This window comes from Citrus sinensis, chromosome 6, assembly GCF_022201045.2.
Source record: "Citrus sinensis cultivar Valencia sweet orange chromosome 6, DVS_A1.0, whole genome shotgun sequence".
Lineage (NCBI taxonomy): Eukaryota > Viridiplantae > Streptophyta > Magnoliopsida > Sapindales > Rutaceae > Citrus > Citrus sinensis.
In genome coordinates, this window is record NC_068561.1 from 21,383,533 (window position 1) to 21,404,056 (window position 20,524).

A 20,524-nucleotide genomic window follows, 5' to 3' on the forward strand; every position below is an offset into this window, starting at 1 on the left:
TCTACCTAAAGAAACTAAAAATACATATGTAACTTTTATGGTATGCTACAAAAATATAATTTATGGAATTTCATAATTTTTTTTAATACTGTTATACAGGACTTTATTGATAATACATCAGGTATTACAATTAATATTTACAAACAGATTCTATAATTGAGATCTTCTTCGTGGCGTGTACTCCTCTGAAGCGCTGCCCATATTCTTTAAACCCTCTCAAATATTCGAGAGCTGTCCACTCCACTCACATTTCGTGAGGGATAGACTGACCCCACTCAATTATTTGATAATTGAGGGAGAATTGTAAATAACCCACATAAATGCTTTTATGGAGGCTCGAACCCTTGCACTCAATATTGTAAGTGCAAGGGTTCTCCCACTGGACCAAAGGTCTATTGGTTATGGAATTTCATAATTGCTAATAGAAGAGTATACTTTTAATTACATGGCCTAACAAAGCACTTCGAAAAGTATTACCTTTTACCTTTAGTAGCACATTGCAGGTGCTTCTAAATCTCAGTTTTGTTGTAGTGCTATATTGTTATAATATTTATCTATATTGCTTTTAATCTCAATGCTCTTCTAAGACGAATGTTGATTGCTTTGCCAATTCATGGCTTCACATTACTGTTTTTCAGTGGGGGGCAGATTCTACTTGCAAAAGTTTGAAAATTCTTCTATCAGCATGTAAATGGGTTTATAGATTTTCATAAGCTTGCTTCCAGTTCCAGTAGTGTTAATTGTTTGGCTTTCTTTTGCTTTTCTAAAATGTAGTTTCTTTGTCTTGATTAAGGCTATGCATATTTCTAAGGGGTAAGGATTTTACTCTGTCCTTCACTAATTTGATTCCCCCCACACCCCCACTCTTCCACGCTCTCTTTTTCTCATTTCCTTAATAAATTCCCACGTTCTGTGTCCTTAAATTTCCATTCAGAAATTCAAAGACTTTTGATCTATCCGAGTAGATCTGTCCAACAACTATAGCTGGCAAAAGATTTAGAACATAATATTTTATGGGAGTTGCTCAAATTTGTATGGTTCCAAACTAATGATCTAATAGAAAAATCTCCGTGATCTAATCATTTTCTCCAAGTAATATCATTTTCGGATCTCGTTTTTTTTTTTTTAACGAAGAAATCAACATTAAAAAAAAAACTATTTAAAAAAAAAAACTTGTCGGAAATCATAATTAATTCACCGACGATCCCAATTTTTTACATGTTGAATGTGATTGTTATTATTATTACTGCTACTATTTTATTAAAAAGAGGACCGACATCAGGTATCAAAATTTATTAGCACGAGGTGCAGATTATGATAATAATTTCGAAAGCCAGAGTGCCATTTGTTGATATAGCGCTAAATTACACATAACTAATAGCTAACTTTTGCTGACCACGGACGGAAGCACATGCGACAAGTATAACGCATTTAAAACTCAGAAAACCTTATCTCAATGACAGGTGATCAATGTCTCGGTTGAACACTGCACCAGGCACCTGATTGAAATTTTATTTTATTAAGTAGATGCCAAATGATTGTTCAGACAGATCACTGGATCTCAAGCAAAATCTGACGGAAAGACTCAAAAGATATTGAGTTGTGCGTAGTATCTTGTATGTGTATACAACATACCTGACTCATGGCAATCATATGACTTTGGCTAAGTTACGTTAAACGTAACTTACGCCAGATACATCAACAGTGCTAGTGATGGGACTTGTCACTGTTGCTGTGCCTGGCGTAAGTTACGTTTAACGTAACTTAGCCGGCTCCCAATCATATTATTGAGAAAAAGAATCTTGTTACTTTAAAAACAAACCGAAAATAGGAGGGGGAAAAAAACTAACGTAATTTTCAGATCTACGAGGGCAGCAAATATATGAACCCCAAACGCTAAACTCATTTTCGGAAAAAGTCATCTACTCATCATAACATTCATTTATATATCTTGTGACACTTTAGTTCATTTCAAAAATTTAAGTCCCTAAATTAAATTGTTCGTTATTGCTCCATAGTCATTTCCCTTGTATGAGTAGCCTTTTTATTAATTAATTTGTTTAAATGCTATTTGGTGGCACAATCACTCACGATCAAATCTCACATCGCAAGCAAATCGTAGCTGTACATATATATATATAGCGAGATAGGTTTTTTCTCGCAGCATACATACCTACAAACACACACAAACAGATTCTGAATCATATAGAATATAAGAAAAATAAGTTGTGATTTCATGGAGATCACGTAGCTGGCCCACAATCAGCATAATCATATATTAAATCTCACACATAAACGTAATAAGACAACCACACAATCTAAATAATTTAATATCACCGAAAATTAATCACATGATTGATTTGAAGAAATGAAAGGAGAGTAGAGAAGAGGAAAATAGGAGAAAAAAAAAAGAAAATGTGACTTTGTTGGGAAAACATGTACCTCCCGGTTCAAGTGGAAACTTCTAATTTAGGTTATGATACGGGCTTAAATGTGCTTTTCACAGTTGGGACCCTCCCCAGGATACCTTATGATTAAAACAAAAAAAAAAGATAAGAAAAGAAGATAAATTTTATGTCAAATTAAATAGTAAAATTGACGCATTTTTCTTATTTTCTCTATCCTCCCTTCTCTCTCTATTGCTCTCCCCCCCCCCCCTTCCCCCCCCTTTTTTTTTTCATTTCTTCCAATCAATCGTGAACTGAGTTTATCCTAGCATGGTTGACTCCCCAACTGCATGGTTCGAGACAAGCAGATTTAACGATTAAAAATTGTAACAACAAGCTCGCCATTTTTGACCATATATAAAAGCATATGCTAAATTTTGAGGTACTATTTAAACAAAAAACGTGATTAATGTATAATGGCAGTCCTGTTATTTTAAAAAAGAAATAGAAAAAGACAATAAAGTAAGTTCTAGTATTGCTGAGGCTGCTGTGGGCAACCGCATATATATATATATGGGTCCGCTTGACATGCAGTGTTATATCGCAATACAGCCGTCTTCAATTTTTCGTTTTTCTTTTTTAAAGGTTATGAACTCCAATCCCAAAAATCATCTCATCGAAAAGGTCAAACAAAAAGAAGATTTACAAAGCCTCGCATCAAATCAAATGGATATGGATCCTCCGTCGTTGGCCGGCACCAGCAGCAGCTCAATCTCCGCCGTCCATCCTGATATTATCGAAACTCATATATTAACACGTTTGGACCCCACTGCCCTCGCTTCTGCCTCCTGCGCCTCCTCTCGACTCTACTCCCTCACTTCCAACGAAACTCTATGGACAAATATTTGCAACTCCACATGGCCCTCCACCAACCATCCACGTCTGCGCCACGTCATCTCATCGTTCCCCAAGGGGCCCCGCTCCTTCTTCTCCCACGCCTTTACTAACCCCGACATGGCAACCTCTTCCTCTTCGATCAATCTCGACTGTCCGCCAGGATTAATCTCAGCCGTTGATATCCACTTTCAGGAAAGACATATCTTCAGTAAAGTTGTCGAAACAGAAACAACTGACAGCTCCCCGTTTAGAGTTGACTTACTCGAGCCGAAAGACCCGGTGCCCACCGGGATACCTCACCCGGTCAATGAGGAAATGTATCAAGAAATCCGCGAGGGTTTAAAGTTGAGTTGGATTCTTATCGACCCAATCGGACGGCGGGCGATGAATATGTCAAGCTACAAGCCGGTGACCGCCGCAGAGCGTCGCTGGCTGTCAACAGGAGAAGTACACCTGCGCTATGCATGGGTGTTCTCTGCCGGGCAAGAGGGATCGTCACTTGAGTACGTGAAATGTGGGGTTACGGCGACGTTCAGTGCGTCTCACACTGGGGAGATGCATGTGAGCAAGGTGAGTCTGCACTTGGAAGACATGTTTGGAAAGCATCTGAATGGGAAGGATAGTTTGGCAATTTTACACAAGGGAATGATGGGTAAAAGGGGAGTTGTAAAAGGGAGAGAAGAGGAAGGGAGGCGGAGATACGATGCGTATAAGAAGATGAGGAGAATTAAAATACTCCTGGGCGAGGTGAGGAAGCCACTAAAACGACAGAGGACATTAGATACATTGTTTTTGGCTTTTTCGGTATTCATTTTTGTTTTTCTTGTGTTACATATCTTTTTCTAAACATCATAGAAAACATTTGCTCCTCCATTATCGTTTGTTTACAGCGGAAAATTTTATGTCGAAATACTAGGGTAAATTTAGCATATTTGAAATAAGTTTAGTTAAACTATTGGAATTGTTGTAGATATAATTGATAAAAGTTGTTATCGATAAAGAGTAATGCACTTAGAGTTCATTTGGGATTTGCTTTTAAGATGTTTAAAACTTATTTTGATGCACTATGGGTTCATTTGGAATTGCTTTTAAGAGGTTTAAAACTTATTTTAAAAAGTTCAAAACTAATTTTAGTGTTTAGTAATTTTTTTTAGAAATCATTTCTCACAAAATTAACCTATCCTTCAACAGATTTGAAAATGAAAGAAAGAAAAGAGTAACTTCTTAAAATATGATTCGAGAATCAATTTTTTTTTTAAATATATAATTAATAATATAAAAATATTTATTTTAGTTATCAATTATTATATATACACAACTAAAAAAGTGGCATATACATGTTTATAAATATATAAATAAATTTTATTCAATATTATGTCCAATAACTAGGGATGGCAAAAATCCTCACGGGGATGAGTACCCTCGGGGATTTTCTTCATTCGGGAATGGTATGAGAATAATTTCATACCCAATTTCTCATTCGGGGAAGGAACGGGGAAATTTTTTTACCTAATTTCTTATTCAGGGAGGGGACGGGGATGAGGTGGAATCCCCATCCCCTACCCATTTCCCCATTTTAATTTTTAATTTAATTTAATTTTTTTAAAATTACTAGTAAATAAATAATAAAATTTAAATTATAAAATTATAAATATTGGTAAAAATCAAAAATATCAAAATATTTATATTATTAAACTTTTAGGCCTAATTAACTAATTAAAGTCTTAAATTTTTATTTAGGACATTAAAAAGACCGAGTAGATTCTATTAGCCCAAAATTTTTTTAATTTTAATATTCTTTAAATATTTTAAACTTAAATTTATTTTTTATTAATTTTTAGATGTTATAATTACCCACAGCGAATCACAATTTTAATATCTAATCTAATCTAATTTAATATTTGCTCTTGATTTGCTCCGATTTAACTATTATGTTGTAAAGAGAATAATCCACATTTATAAAGTGCCCACGCCACCATTGAAAAAGTTAATTTCGAATCTAAATTCGATTTTATTTGTAACAATTTTGTATTAGACTATTAATTTGTTCATGATAGTTTGTAAAAGAAGTTTATATCCCTTGCATGCTGCGTTACTTACTAATTTAATGTATGTGACTTTTGTAATGGATATTAATATAAGATATATTTCGAACTTTACTTTTATTTAAATTTTTTATTTTAATATGATTAACTCAAAATCGAATACAAAACAAAAATGTATTAGTTATTCGGGGATCGGGGATCCCCTGTTATTATTCGGGGAGGAGATGGAGATTCTCTCAAGTAATTCTGATGGGGACGGGGACATATGCAAAATATCGGTGATGGGTACGGGGAGATTGGTCCCCTCCTCTCCCCTCCTCATTGCCATCCCTACCAATAACTTGTATTATTTACCAAATAATCATTTGTATGCTTACAGTAATTTAACAGTAATATTTACCAAATACATATGATTGCTTTTAACACTCACAACACTTTAAAATAAATTTGATCAAAATTTTAATTAATTCTTTTCACAATTACTTATTTCTACAGCACAGCTAATAGAAATTATTTCAAAAGGTACAACATTACCAAATTAGCCTTTATTCAATTGGGACACTCATTGGTGCAGCATCTTATGTATTATGTATTGATTGAGTTATAAAAATCATATGTAAATAATTATCATTAAAATCAATTAGTATATTATGCATTGGTAATAAATGATTGGGAACACATAAGTGAATATTGCAATTCAGTAAAACGTAGCATTATTGATTGATAAAAACACAACAAACTTCCGCTGTTGTTCATTTTTAGATACATAAAGATTTAGCTTATATAATAAACGAAGATTTTAAAAATAAAATGTTACAATTATAATTAAGATAGAGATTCTCGTCTTTTTCTTTTTTCATCTCTTAGTCTTTTCTTATTTTTAAATTTAGTTAAAAAGACTGGTTTAATTGTAAATAAAATAAAAAATTAATTTTATTATCAATATAAAAATTTAAAATTCAGTCTTGATCTTTTATTTAAGCATGAAAAATTAGGAGAGAAAATAAAATAAAATAAAGAGAGAATCCCACTTGAAAATTTAATTAATTTACAAAGGTTAAGTCAATCAATTTAATGCTGATAGATAATAAATTTTTGTGTCAAATATTATTAGGATCCCGCTACGTTACGTTTAACGTAACGTACGTTCCACACACAGCAACAGTTTTCGTGGCGGGATCCACAACTGTTGTTGTGTGTGGCGTAGCGCCAGCCATAATATTAATATTGGTTTGACAATCAAACTTTTGAGTTGGGTGGCAAAGATCGAGACAAACATTCTTTATGTTGATTGTTGACATTGAATAGCTCCCTGTTTAAGAGTTAACTTACTTGACCCGAACGACTCCGTGCCAGCCGGGCTTCCTCCCCCGGTCAAAGATTGAACCCGGCAGCAAGTGGTCTTGGTTGAGGGGCGATATGAATCTTATTTCCCAAGCTACAGAGCCGGTGACTATAGAACGTTGTTGGCTGACAACTGGAAAAGTGCACGTGCGTTATGCTTGGGAATTTCCGAACAGGGGAAGCTGATGAGTACGTTACGACTTACGTGAACCGCGGGGTCATGGTCACATGCAAGGGTTCTCTGTGTGGGGAGGCATGCACGGGACGATGGTGAGTTTGCGTTTGGAAAGGAATTGAGCGGGAGGATAGTTTGGTAATTTTACTCCAGGGAACGGTGGGGGCAAAAGGCGAGTGAGTTATCTCTTTCCCATGTATCTTGCTGGATGTTTGCTTCCGATCAGCTAGTTATAGACGATCGGTCTTTTTTAATATTGAGGTGTTGTAGTTTTTAAAATTACAAAAATTATAATTTATAAATGATTATGACAAAAATTATATGTTTATCATATAATAATGGTATCAAATTAATTCAGTTTATAAGCCACAAATAGTTGTTAGTATTTTGAATTTTTAAACTGTTGTTGTTCAACTTCAATACCAAACAAACACAAGTTGATTAGAAAATTTTTGAATGAAAACTCCTAAATTTGTGAGACTTATTTAATCGATTCATAACTTTCCCTCAAATACCATGCAAGAAAGTAAGTAGTCATTCTTTGGAATCTTCTAATTAATGAAATTTTCGAATTGTTTTCGTGTACGAACTTTCTTTTCAGTTACTTTTCAACAAATTTTAAATGCATTCGATTTTGTTAAGTAAATTAATCATCGGTTTCAAATTTTCTTCAATTACAATATTTGTGACGTAGCAGGTAAGGATGACAATATACTTACTTAAAGCCCAGCCCCTAAATGCATCCAACCCCGATGAAAAATTGTTGTGATGATGATGATGATAAAGCAACATGGCAGAACTCTGAATTTCAAGATGCGTTCCTCAGAACTTTATGGAGAAAATTTGGTGGATAGAGGAAACTCCATGTGAGATTTATGCCTGCATTTATAAAGACGAATTTGTTGATGAGGTTTCGGTTTCTGTAAGTTGGGAAAAAAAATGAGCTCCTAATCATTCATTCGTCTATTAATTTAAAATAGTAAATGAAGAGAATTATAAACAATTTTATTTTATTTTTTGAAGACGGAATAATCAACAATTTGATAACAAAACAAATTGTGGGTGGGAAGATGGGAGGGGGCTGCTGTGGTAATTTTGAAGATGAAGATTAGAAGAGTTAGGCTATGTTTGGCGGCTCAGAGCCTCAGAAAAAGACAGGATAAGGCTAACTTTTAGGACTCAAAATTTAAATTTTGTCCAAAGTGTGTTTGGTTATGTGGATTTTTTTAAAAAAAACAAAAAGCTAGTTTTTATTCCAAAAGGAAAAAGTTATTTACCCCGAATTTGTGCCCCGAATGTAAAATGCACCGTTTGGTTTCATTTGCTTTAACACTTTCCCTTTCCACTTTCCCTTTCCTTAGCTTTTCTCTGTTACACACGTTTCTCCTTTTCTTTCTTTTCTCTCTTACCCTCACACGTTTTAAATTAATGTAGGAACAATAAATGCTTACAGGTTTTGCAATGTACAGGTTTAGCACTTTCACAAACCAATTCCGATTTTGCAGTTTCCAAATGAAATTTTGCACTTAGGGTTTTTCAGCACTGCAATGAAGTCTCTACTCCGCTTAAACGAAAACAACATGGAAGGAAAAGACAAATGAAATAAGTGCTGCACAACTGGAGGCAATAAATGGAAAAAGCAAATGAAACACGTTGACTGGCAATCAAATTACACAAAGCAAATGAAACACGTGCTTCTCAAGAGCAAATGAAACCAAACGGTGTGTTTTACATTCGGGGTAAATAGCAGCACTCATCTGAGGATTATTAATCTCTTTCTTCACGTGGGTTTACATTGGATAAGATATCTAGTGAAATTATTGTATTTTTTTTTATCAAGTCGAAAGCAAAAATTGGATGTTCTGAACAACAATAAAAAATATTCAAATTTATTTTTCGATATGGCCTTCATCTTTTTTTTTTTTTTTGTTGGTTTGGTTGTAGGACTTGAAGACTCATATTTCTTCTTTGATCAATAAGTGAATCTACATGGTTTTCCAGTCAAATCTCAATTATTTCGCTTACCTTTTCCAACTCTGTAGTGACATTCCTCTAATTTTTGTATTATCAATAATATTGTTTGGTTTTGTTTGTGGGTTTTTTTTTTCCTTTTTCTCATATCAAATTTGTTTGATTTTTAGACTTTTTGCTATTGTTTCTCCACTGATTTATTTTCTTAATTACATAATTGCAGACATTTTTGTTATCGTTTATCGTTTCTCTGTTGTTTTATTTTATAATTTATATTATACGATAATCTGTATCTTATTTAAATTAAATTGTTGCTCTATATTTTAATGGAAATGTTATATATTGTAGATAATGTTTATGCCGGGTGACTATGTAGTGAGATGTAAGATATTATTGAATCAGGCGCATTTTTTAATAAGAAAATTGATGTCATTTATAGAAGGTAAATTTTGTTCAAAAGCTATTGTCAAAATTTAAGCATAATTCACTTCACTTAATTTTCATACTAATTATAATTTTTTTATTATCTAGTCCCATAAAACGCCAAACATAGGACAATGCTGTTATAGCCATGTCCGACATTCATGAAACAAAAGATATCATTTATTTTATTAAAAGGGTGTGATTTTAGAAGTTATAGGGTGTATTTTAAAATACTTTATCATTTAATTATTGGTCCAAGGGTTCGAGCCCGGCCCAACTGTGGCTTGGATACATTGATCCCTTGTCAGGCAAAGCTCGGCAGGAAGCGGGTTCGGGCTTTTTTTTTTTTAACATCCCGCAGCAAGGTAGCAAAATAAGACACCCTATTGAACAATAAACGTGTTTAGTTTGTTGACGCAGTCCAATCTATTGTTATAATAAATATCTCAAATAAATCGCTCACATAAGTTGTAAATACGACGGGAAATTGTTGTCGATAATGAAAAACATACCATCGGTAAGCTATTAGAATTATTCAACCTAGTCTCGTCAACAAAATAGCAAAATACCCAACTATTTGAGCATAAAAATTTCATGTTCCTAACACCTGGCGCAATCTCAAAGTAACAGACACGTATCAATAAAAGAATGTTTGAAGTACTATTCTCATCGATGATAATTTAGCAAATGATGTCAACATAGTTGATGAGCTGCTGTGGGCCAATAATTGGATCTTGGGCCATTTTGTGAGACTCGCTGTTTGTCATGTAGGTCCAAATATAATCAAATATCGATCCAAACACTTTCTCTGTGCAATCTCAATTTTCTGACTTCCTGGTACGAGTTTAGACATCTGAAAATAAATAAATGAACGAATCAAATTATGAATAGAAAATATTAAAGAAACACAGAGTAGATGGGAACATTTTCACCAACAATTGCAAGTTTCAACTTGTTGAATGTCAAATTCAAAAGAAAATTTATTTGGATTTCTTTATTAGCTCACATTATCCGCACGGCTATTTAGTATTGACCCTTTCTTGGCTGCCGTTGGATGAAAGTGAATGTGAGGAAATCAGAAGTGCACCAAATACGACCATTCGCATTCACCAACTAATGGCATTAAAATATATAAATATTAGCACGTGGGCAGATTGTGATAAAATATTCCAAGAGCTTTTTCGATGTTGTGATGATTCCAAAATGACTTTAGTGGTATAGGGAAATATTCAAAAGCACTTCAAAGGATTTTTTAAAAAAAAAAAAATTTTAAGGTAAGGGATTTAATATTAGGAGATTATTAGTCATTCGTTCAAAATTTATCATGTTATCAAAAATACCTCTAAATTTAGAATTTGTTCAAATTTTCATCCATTATTTATGATGTGGATCAATTATCCACAAAAAATACAGAATTAATCTTATAAAATAAAATAACTACCACTATAATTTGTATTTACTTTTATTTTGTTATTTTATAAGAGTAATTATATCTTTTTGATGGATGGTTGACACAAATTACCTATATTAGGTGTAAAATTGAACATATTCAAATTTTTATACCATTTTTGATAAACTTCGGGTGGAGAGCAGATAATTTTCCTTTAATATTTGACATTTGATATATATGTTTTTGACTAAATTTTGGATTTGTTAAAGATATGGTCCAACACAATAAAATTGTAAGTTCGGGATTTGGTGCCTGGTGCGGTTAAGATGTGCTGCCTATTTAAATCTCTGACGAAACTTAAGAAACAAACTAAGATGGTGGATTTGTTGAAAAGAGTAAGGATATGGAGAGAGCATGTGTTTAAGACTTAACTAACTATTAGCAATGAAGTCAACTCAAGGTTGAAGACAAACTTTGGTCCCCTTTTTTTGTGCATGAATGTTCCTTAGTTAGATAGAGAAAACCTGAGCGTTTATGACTGTTGTGCGCCTAATGTATTCTTGTCACCATGCCACCAAGTGCTATTTCATTGGAATTTTCCCTCCCCTAATGTTTTTTTTCCTTTTATGTTTACGACTGTTTGAGCCTTTGGAACATGTTGAGAGAATAAGTTTGCTCATTATTTATGTAATTTATCTGCACATACATGTGTCAGACCTTACATGGTGATCCAACTGTCGCTGCCTCCTTCTGGTGGTTTGCTTGCTCATTGGTTCTTATTTTTTTTAGCTAAGGAGACAATATTTCTTTTGGATGATATCAACCTTTCATGTGATTTTAAATAAACTAATTTTCTTTTTACTTTATCCTTATATATGAGACAATATTATTGTCACTGTATTTTTTTTTTTTTTGCATTGGATCCCGACTAATCCGAATTCTGGGTATAGTCACAGTTTAAAGCTTCTTACCCCTCATAAATAGTGTGTTTAGTGAGAATCGAACTCGAGAGCTCTTCCCACTTACCCTGCCTGCGTCGCCAACTAAGTCACAACTGTTTGGTTACTGTGACTTTATTTCTCATAATATTTCATTCGGGCTTTTCATACTTGAGAGATAGCTCCAACTTCCTTAAATACTCAATTGTTCCTTGTTTATAATGACATGCGGCGTATATATATTTGTCATCTTTTTCCCCCAAACAATATACTTTTAATATCATCATATAACAATAAACCAAAATCCTCCTAACCTCAATACTTTTGAAAATCAATTCATAGAACTTTATTTTTTTAAATTAAATTCATAGAATTTATATCAATAAAAAATTAATTAGCTGAACCATTCTAGATCCGCTTATGGATGCGAAACAATTTCTTCCTTTCATATTATGTTCTACAAATAAAAAGGATTTTTAATTCGTGTCAAATTTTCAGAAGTGTTCTACCCGTATGTCAGAAATCGGAACTTTTTGGACCCCGTTTTAGGTGAGTCAAATACCCCATAATCTGCTCGCTTAATTAATTAGCTTTATAAGGATTCCTAAGTTGACCAAAGCTATGTCACCGGTTGGTAGTCTCATCAAATCTAATCAAATGGCACGGATCTTCTATATATGAACCCATAAAGCCCTTTGGATACCCTTCCAAGTTAATAGCTCCTCTGCTCTCTCTACCCTCTCATTTCAAAGCTATCGAGCAGGCCCCTACAATTGCTTTGCACCTTTTGTCTCGTCCCTTATTATGGACACAATAAAAGCTCTCCTCTTCTCCTTCTTCCATCTCCTATTCTTTCTCTCAGGTAAATAATTTATCTCAAACAAGCTATTTCCGAAATCTTTTCACTTCATAACTTAAAGTTCTATTTTGAAGGGTCTATTATATCTTTAATTTGTAGCTGATTTTTGCATATGTTGAAAATTGCATTTGCATGCAGGGCAGCAGCAGCAAGTGCTTGGACACCGACAACTTTACGGTTTCAGGCCAACAAAGATCTTTGTATTTGGAGACTCATATGTTGATACAGGAAACATCCCAAAATCTGTACTTGGTTCCTGGAAAGAACCCTACGGACTCACTTTCCCTGGAAAACCAGCCGGTCGTTTTTCGGATGGCCGTGTCTTGACTGATTACTTAGGTAAATTTATCAACATTAATTATTTTATCTCTATTTCTCTTGTAATGATTTGCTTTATTTATTTATTTATTTTTTCTTTGATGAGTTTGCTTTATGTTATTATTATTTTTTTTTCATTTTTCCCGTTTCGCGTGTTGTGTTATTTAAGTGCCAGTGGGTTCCTCTTCTCTGCAAGTTTGCCACTTTTGATATTGTGATGATTACTACTGAGTTGTTCACTTCTTCTTGCTTTTTCTCTTCTAACTCGCATTATTGAGTCACCTTTATTTCTTTTCTGGTTTCTTTTTCTTTCTATCGCGTCAGATCAACAATTGAGCATTCTATCTCTCTCTCTCTATCTTTTTTTTTTTTTTTAATTTTTTGGTAGTACGTCTTCAATACTTTCTCACGTGATATTTTATGTGATGGTACATTTTTGTTCTTTGTTAAGCTTTATTATAGAAAACTCAAATAATAAACCATAACTTGCAGTGCTTCCCTAAGCAATTATGGCGGTACCTTACGGTCCTTTTTACCCGCCACATCATGATTTTTATCTCTGTTCTACTTATTTAGCTGCGTTTTAATTTGAACTCAGCTGACAGCAGACCCACTAAATATATTATTTATAAATATTTTTCATCTTCTTCAAATGGGTCTGAAGCAAAAGTCTAAAAGGCTCTATATATGTATAATTCTTATATGCAAAGTTAGTAAGTTACAAACAAAATTAAAGGTGAGGTGGCACCGTGGCAACGCTTCTTCTATAAAGCAACTAGAACCATTATTATTAGAACCACCTTTAGTTATCAATTATTTAACCTAGTGCCTAATCTCCATAAACTTTATCGCTAGTGCTTTTCCAGCTAAGCTACTTCTAATGTTCTATCTCTACTTTAGTAACCCAAAGTTAGATTTATTAACGTGCAATTGTTTTCGTTGATTTAAATATTAATTAATTCAAGTCCCAAGATTCAACATAATTAACGAGTTATGAGAAAATTACACATGGTAACCATATATGTATTAGAAGTTATCAAATTTAAAAGTGTGTTAACGCCAAAAAAAAATTTACCATCAATATTTTTGTTTTCTGAACAATCGATGCAGCTAGGTTTGTGGGAATCAAGTCACCGATTGCGTACAGATGGAGGAAAATTGCGTTAAAAAACTTGAAATATGGCATGAATTTCGCGTTTGGTGGCACGGGGGTTTTCGATACATTGGTTGCGAACCCGAATATGACGACCCAAATCGATTTCTTCCAGCAAGTTATAAAGGAGGCAGTTTACTCTCCAGCTGACCTAAAATCTTCTTTGGCCCTCGTCTCAGCTGCCGGAAATGATTACTCTACTTACGTTGCCGTAAATGGTTCAGCTGAGGTACCGACAACTCTTACTTGTCAATTTTATTTATTTATTCTTTTAAAAATCTTTAAAATTGGTCGAATCCCAAGCATATATATACCCTTACTGGTGGGACCCTAACATACATCATACATGTAATCCACCGTTGATTAGTTGGTGTCTGTATGTGTCCTCTCATAAATCAGATGGATGGCGACAAGCTTAAAGTTTGGACCCATTATAGGAGATTAGTGACAGACCCAAGTCAGCTACTTTACCTGGACGAATTGATCGAGCATTTTTGTACATGCCTGATGTACAGCTGGGATTGCCTCGGCTAATATTTTTATTAAATCTATTAAATTTGGTTATGCTAAAATTAATTTCTTTTAAGGTAATGCATCGCGCTCTTGTACATGCATGCACTTCAAAAAACACGAATTTGAGTACGAATAACATGCTATTTTGAAAATATGTAAAGGCTATCATCTTTAATTTATTAAATTATCTATATCATAGAACTTATAGTGATCGAAGTTACTTTCACTTTTAAATAATTTTGTGATATGTGTATATTTACAACATGTACTAATAAAATTTACTTGCATAAAGTACTTGTATAACAAACATCAAATTTGTAAAAAGAACAACACTAGATCTGATTAGCTCAAAATCCAAATTTATTCAATCTCTTATACCTATTTAATACTGTGACAGGGTTTCCAGCCGTTCATAACAAAAGTTGTGAACCAACTTACATTGAACATGAAGCGAATTCATGGATTGGGAGTGAGAAAAATTTTGGTGCCATCTCTGCCACCATTGGGATGTCTTCCTCAAAGCACTTCTAAACTGTCCTTCCAACAGTGCAACGAAACAGAGAATTCCCTCTCCGGCTTCCACAACCTTCTGTTGCAACAAGCCGTTGCAAAGCTGAACAATGAGACCCAAGATTCTGCTTTTGTCATTCTTGATCTTTTTGGCGCCTTCATGACTACTTTCAAGAACAAAGGTATCGTCATCATATCATCTAGATTACGAATCGCTATGCTTTCAATATTGTTATTCATTTATTTCTATTATTATTGCAAGCAAGTAGGATATAACAATCTCTTGATCATCTCTTATGCTTGCAGGAAGCTCGAAGACTGAGAATCCGTTGAAGCCATGCTGTGTTGGGATAGGGAAAGATTCCAGTTGTGGAAGTGTAGATGACAATGGAGTTAAGTTGTATACAGTCTGTGCGAAGCCTGAAGCATCATTCTTTTGGGACGGTGTTCATCCTTCACAGGAGGGATGGCAATCCGTGTATTCTGCTTTGAAACCCAAGCTTCTACAGATTTATTGTTAATTAGAATTTCAAGTGTCCAAATTTGTAATTCAGTTGTTAGCTAGCCATCGTGTTTTGTATGTTTTTATGTCAAGCCTCCGTCTTATTCAATTGTTTACGAACAGCGTTTGCTGGTCTGCTCGTTTTATGTGTGCGAGGAAATAACACAGATGGTGTCTTTTGCACGTAGCTGCAGATTCACTATAGATAATACGCCATAGATTTTTGTATAACTGGGATTCAATTTGTCTTTCTTCCGAGGAAATAACCTATGAGAACCCAATACATAAAACCTTCAATTGCTCCAATATTTGCATTATATTTGTACTACAGTAAAAGCGGGTTGCCAGTACGTGCTATAGAGTTATTCTATAGATCAAAGATTAGAGTAAAACCTCACAAGCGATGAAAGATATTAAAGTAAAATTTCACAGGGGACAGATGAAATTATTTAATGGATTTTTTTTAATTATGTTTACAATAAAAATTTGTTGAAAACTAAGAACTAACTTAGATAAATAATCTCTCATAAATATGGATATCATAGAGATAAATATGTTTTAATATATCAACAAAAATCTTATTGTACCAAAATAGAATTCATTTAGGTTGGTTTTACCAACAACAAATTTTCGAAAGTATCATTATTAATATATTCATTGTGTCTAAATCGACCGACCTCACTTTTGAAATTTATTATTTTTATCATATGACAAATCCGTATAGACTCATCATATTAATTTTCAATCAAATCCACGTAGACCCATGCGTTTGCGTTTAGTGTTGTTCTATCACGCGACAGAATAATAAATTCAAAAATAGAGCCGACTAATTTTATAATAATAGATATAGTGGGTCTGTAGTATCATCACCCCACCTACCGCATCTTTTTTAAAACACCACGGCGCTCAAACTTTACGATTAGGAGGGAAACTTCACGAAAAAATTGGCGGCAAATCTTCTCTACATCATCACATGCTCCTCATAACTTTTCTACTTCGTCTTCCCTTTATTTGATGCAAGCGGCTTCTTTCTCCTTCTCCGTCTTCTACTTTTCATTTCACCGCGCCAGTATTCAAATTCAGAGCTATGTTCTTACTTTATCATCAGCATTTTCAGATTTAATTTTACCCCTCAAATTCAAAGGTACCGTCTTACTCTCATCATCATAATACTCCATTGATAATATTTTTGAGGTTTGATTTTGTCTGTTCCGATTGGAATTCATGTTTTCTCCGATAATTTATTTTAAATTTAAATCCAATTGCACCTACGTTGATAGAACAATTTTCTTTCCGATGAAATTTCATAAATACAATCATTTAATAGTAGTAACTCAATGATTTTTTTTTTTTTTTGGGTGGGTTTAAGTTGGAAACTTTGTTGATTATGGAAAAAAAATACCAGCTAAATGATTTTGTAACGGATTTTTTTATTGAAGAGTTGTGAGTTTGTCCTTCTCTAATTTAGACCTCATCAATTTTTAATTTTTTTTTATATACAAATAACCTTTTAGGCTGTGTGGTTTAATATAAACTTTAATAAAACCTTTTATGCTGTTTCGTATGTCTAAACATATACATGATTAAGAAATTATCATTACGGTGCATTCAAGTAATGTAGATGTTTAAACTCCTTTGCTCATGAGCCTTCTCTCTAATTTTTCTAGTTTCATTACATTGACTGTGTTGATGTGTGAAAATGCTAATAGCCAAGCAGTACACATTACTACGATTGTTGCCTAAGATCAGAGAAATTGCTCAAATTTGAGCACGCCATTAGGTAACTAGAGACTTTTTTAATCATTACATGCTACAAGCCCCATACGGTGAGAAAATTTAACAAGTTTTTAACAGTGAGCCCCTAGATGTTAGTCTTTCTCTTTGTAGTAACATTGGCATTGACGTCTACTTATGATCTGCGTCTGCTTTACCTGGTACCTTGATCAACTTGCTCGCTAGGAAATGCAGTCTAGCCATCAGAGGATGGGGTGCTCGTGTTTTTTGGTCAAATCCCCTCCCACAAACACATCCTGCAAATTATTTTCAGCCAAGTTTTAGCAGGTAACCTATATCAAAACATAAGGTCTATTCTCAGAGTATTTGTATGTTTTATTTTACAAATAAAAAAAAAAGAAGGAAAAATATCAGGTTTGAGTATATAATTTTCTAGTATTTAGGTTTTAGGTTCAGGATCAACATTTCTTTCCTACGGTAAAACATACTTTGGACTAAGATCAATGTTTACCACTTGACATAAGTGGTAGAAGGATCTTGGTTAGAATGAAGAGAATTGGGCAAGAACATAAAACCTTGGACCAAGATCTATGAGTACCACTTGTTTGAAGTAAATTATCTCCTATTATGGGCCATATGCATTCAAAATCATATCAATTTACACTACTCTCGGGGTCCTTGTCCCTCAAGATATGATTTCTTTGAAAGTCAAAGGCCGTATCGTCTTAGTTGTCAATATCTGTCATTTGTTTTCTTGGTTTGCCAATCAGGTTTTGGAGTGATTAAATAATATGCTGCAGTTGTCATGTAAACTCAGGTGTTTTGCTATGATTTTTGGGGAAAAAAAATGCACTCATATCACTAGAGTTTGCCCCCATGGATAGCTAGACCTTTATCATTTCAGAAATAGACTGTTAGATATCTATTATTTTGTAAATGGATGTTTAGACCTCACTTTATTAGTGAATTCTGTCTATTTGGATAAATAAATGTATTATAATATATTAATCTTGGTGGTTATTATATTATAATAATTTAGTGGACATTATTGTACATTAATGCTCTCGTATGAATCCAAATAGACGGAACTTACTAAGAAAGAGGGTCTGAACATTTATTTTTAAAATGGTAAGGATTTAGTTATCAATTTGATAAATGTTGGAGTCTAGTTGTTCATTGAGAGAAATCTTGGGGGCTTTGATTTTCTTTTTTCTGACTTTTAATTTGAATCCAATGAGCATTTGGATCTTTTGGCTTCTAAGTATGTTAATCTAACATCATAGTTTTTTCGTTTAAAAACTTCGCATAAGTACCAGTTATAAGGTCTTTTTTTCTTTTTCTAGTGTGGTTCCTTCTCTCGCTTTCATTCTTACTAGATTTTTTGCTTCTTGTTACCAAAATCTCACTTTGCTTGCATTATATCTTTTGAGGTTGGGGTTAGTATTCATATTTAGAAGCTTTCTTGTTTCTTTGCTTCAAGAAAGATTTGCTTCAACTCTCAGGGTCCAATTCTGGCACGTGCATTGCCATTGAGCTGACACAATTTCTTTGCTTTTGAATCTCATTCTACATTAGTATCGTGCTGAAACTAACATAAGAACAAAAACTGCAGCTGTTGTAGAGGGAAATGCAGCAAAACAGGTCTAAAAAAAATACTCAAGATTTGTAGAAAGAAAATTAAACAGCTCTCTGTTCAGCTGGAAGACAGAAAACAAGTTCACTCAATTCCTTTAAAATACTCTATACTCTTACAGATGATAGACATCTCACCCAGAACCCAGCTGCTCTATCGCGATGAACAGAATTTTGTTTATTTATCTTGGTAAAAGGAGGAAACAAAATTTTTCTAGGTACATAAATTTATTTATTTAACTTCAATTAAATTACGTTCTCACTAGTAAAAATAGCACAACAGAATATAAAAGGAAATCCCTGCAGATTCTCAGTAATCTCTTTTTTTATATATTTTTTTATTCTTTCTGTTTTTTTATCTCCTTGCATAATGCCACCTTATTCTCTTCTGTTGCTACAACATTATAACAGAAAAAAATAAAAATTCTCCAAATAACAATTAGAAAATAATAATTCTCAAGTGTCCTACCGTAGACCAGAGTCGGTGCTGGAGATGTGGTTCTGGTACTTGCTAGAGGAAAGCAAGGGAGATATTTCAAGTGAGCAATAATTGGAAAAATAAGAAAAAAAAATCCAAAAATAGACTCATGCTTTTATATTCTAAAGCCCTCTTCCAAATGATAACTCCTTTTCCCTGTAAAGACGTTAGCTTTCAATGTAAATATTTTTATTCTAATAATGTTTTTTATTATCTTTTTCACCTTCAATATTAATATATATGCTGCATGGTTGGAAAATACTTTAGTAAGTTTCTTTTGTCTTATTGAAGGATAAATTTCTCATATACCATGTAGATATATTAAGGGCTTATTTACTATCTTATTTGATAGTAAATTTCAATATTTCTTTTTCACCTTCAATATTAAAATTGAAGTTTAACAATAATTTAAAGGCTATATTTAAAATGGAAGATGTGAAATTTCAAGACAAAAAATGAAAGATATGAAAACAATTATTATTTTTGGTTTTCCTTTTGGGATATGACAGTAGCTAAACGATACATAATGATAACAAATCTTGTATATAACGACAGCCTTGTGATTTTGTGTCGGTGATGATTTTTTAATTCAATTGCCGTGATTTTAAACCAATATAATACATAAAATAATATAGGGAAAGACTTAAATAATATGACAAACTAATTGAGAAAATAAAAAAAAATTATGTAACAAAATTAAATTTATGTTGTTTAATTTAATATTTATTTTTTATCTAATAGAAGTTTACACTAAAAGAGAAAGAGAATAGTTGGAATCACTGTATATTTCTGTATAAGACTACAAATTTCCCGCTGCACCGACACCGTGGAATTGAAGTTGGTTAAAATAAAAACACTGTATTCCTGCAACTAACTTTTGAAACTGCATTTTGGTGGACTAAACTAGATGAATGGAAGATAAGGTTGATGGCCCACGTGAAAGCAACTGAAATGAATTTTCTTTTATAATATTGAACGAGAATCAAGACTCAGCAATTAAATCCCCGCGAAAAAGACTCGGCAACGAAGTCTTCATCGGCCATGGCATAGCAATAAAATTTGACACGATTTAATTATTTAATATGAACACGAAATAAATAGATGAGTGATTAAATTTAATGTAATTATTAAATAGATTAGGTCTGAATTGATATTATTATTTTTATTAAGTTAGGTTAAAATTTTTGACTAATTTACCCAATTAATAATACAATTATAGTTTTTTAAATTAATTTTTAGATTCTTGTTACTAAAA

General features: G+C 33.2%; 1 protein-coding gene across 1 annotated transcript; it reads left to right on the forward strand.

Moving 5' to 3' along the window:
- Nucleotides 1-12,236: 12,236 nt before the first annotated feature.
- Nucleotides 12,237-15,656, forward strand: LOC102609208 (GDSL esterase/lipase At5g03610). Its single transcript, XM_006481747.4, has 5 exons — nucleotides 12,237-12,432; nucleotides 12,568-12,768; nucleotides 13,858-14,129; nucleotides 14,811-15,105; nucleotides 15,230-15,656. Exons 1-5 carry the CDS (start codon nucleotides 12,375-12,377, stop codon nucleotides 15,442-15,444), a joined length of 1,041 nt encoding a protein of 346 aa, XP_006481810.1. The 5' UTR covers nucleotides 12,237-12,374; the 3' UTR covers nucleotides 15,445-15,656.
- Nucleotides 15,657-20,524: the final 4,868 nt, after the last annotated feature.

Coding starts and splice junctions, on each gene's coding strand:
- LOC102609208 (XM_006481747.4), top strand. CDS start 12,375: ATGGACACAATAAAAGCTCTCCTCTTCTCCTTCTTCCATCTCCTATTC. Junction 12,433..12,567: donor TCTCCTATTCTTTCTCTCAG/GTAAATAATTTA, acceptor ATTTGCATGCAG/GGCAGCAGCAGCAAGTGCTT. Junction 14,130..14,810: donor CCGTAAATGGTTCAGCTGAG/GTACCGACAACT, acceptor ATACTGTGACAG/GGTTTCCAGCCGTTCATAAC.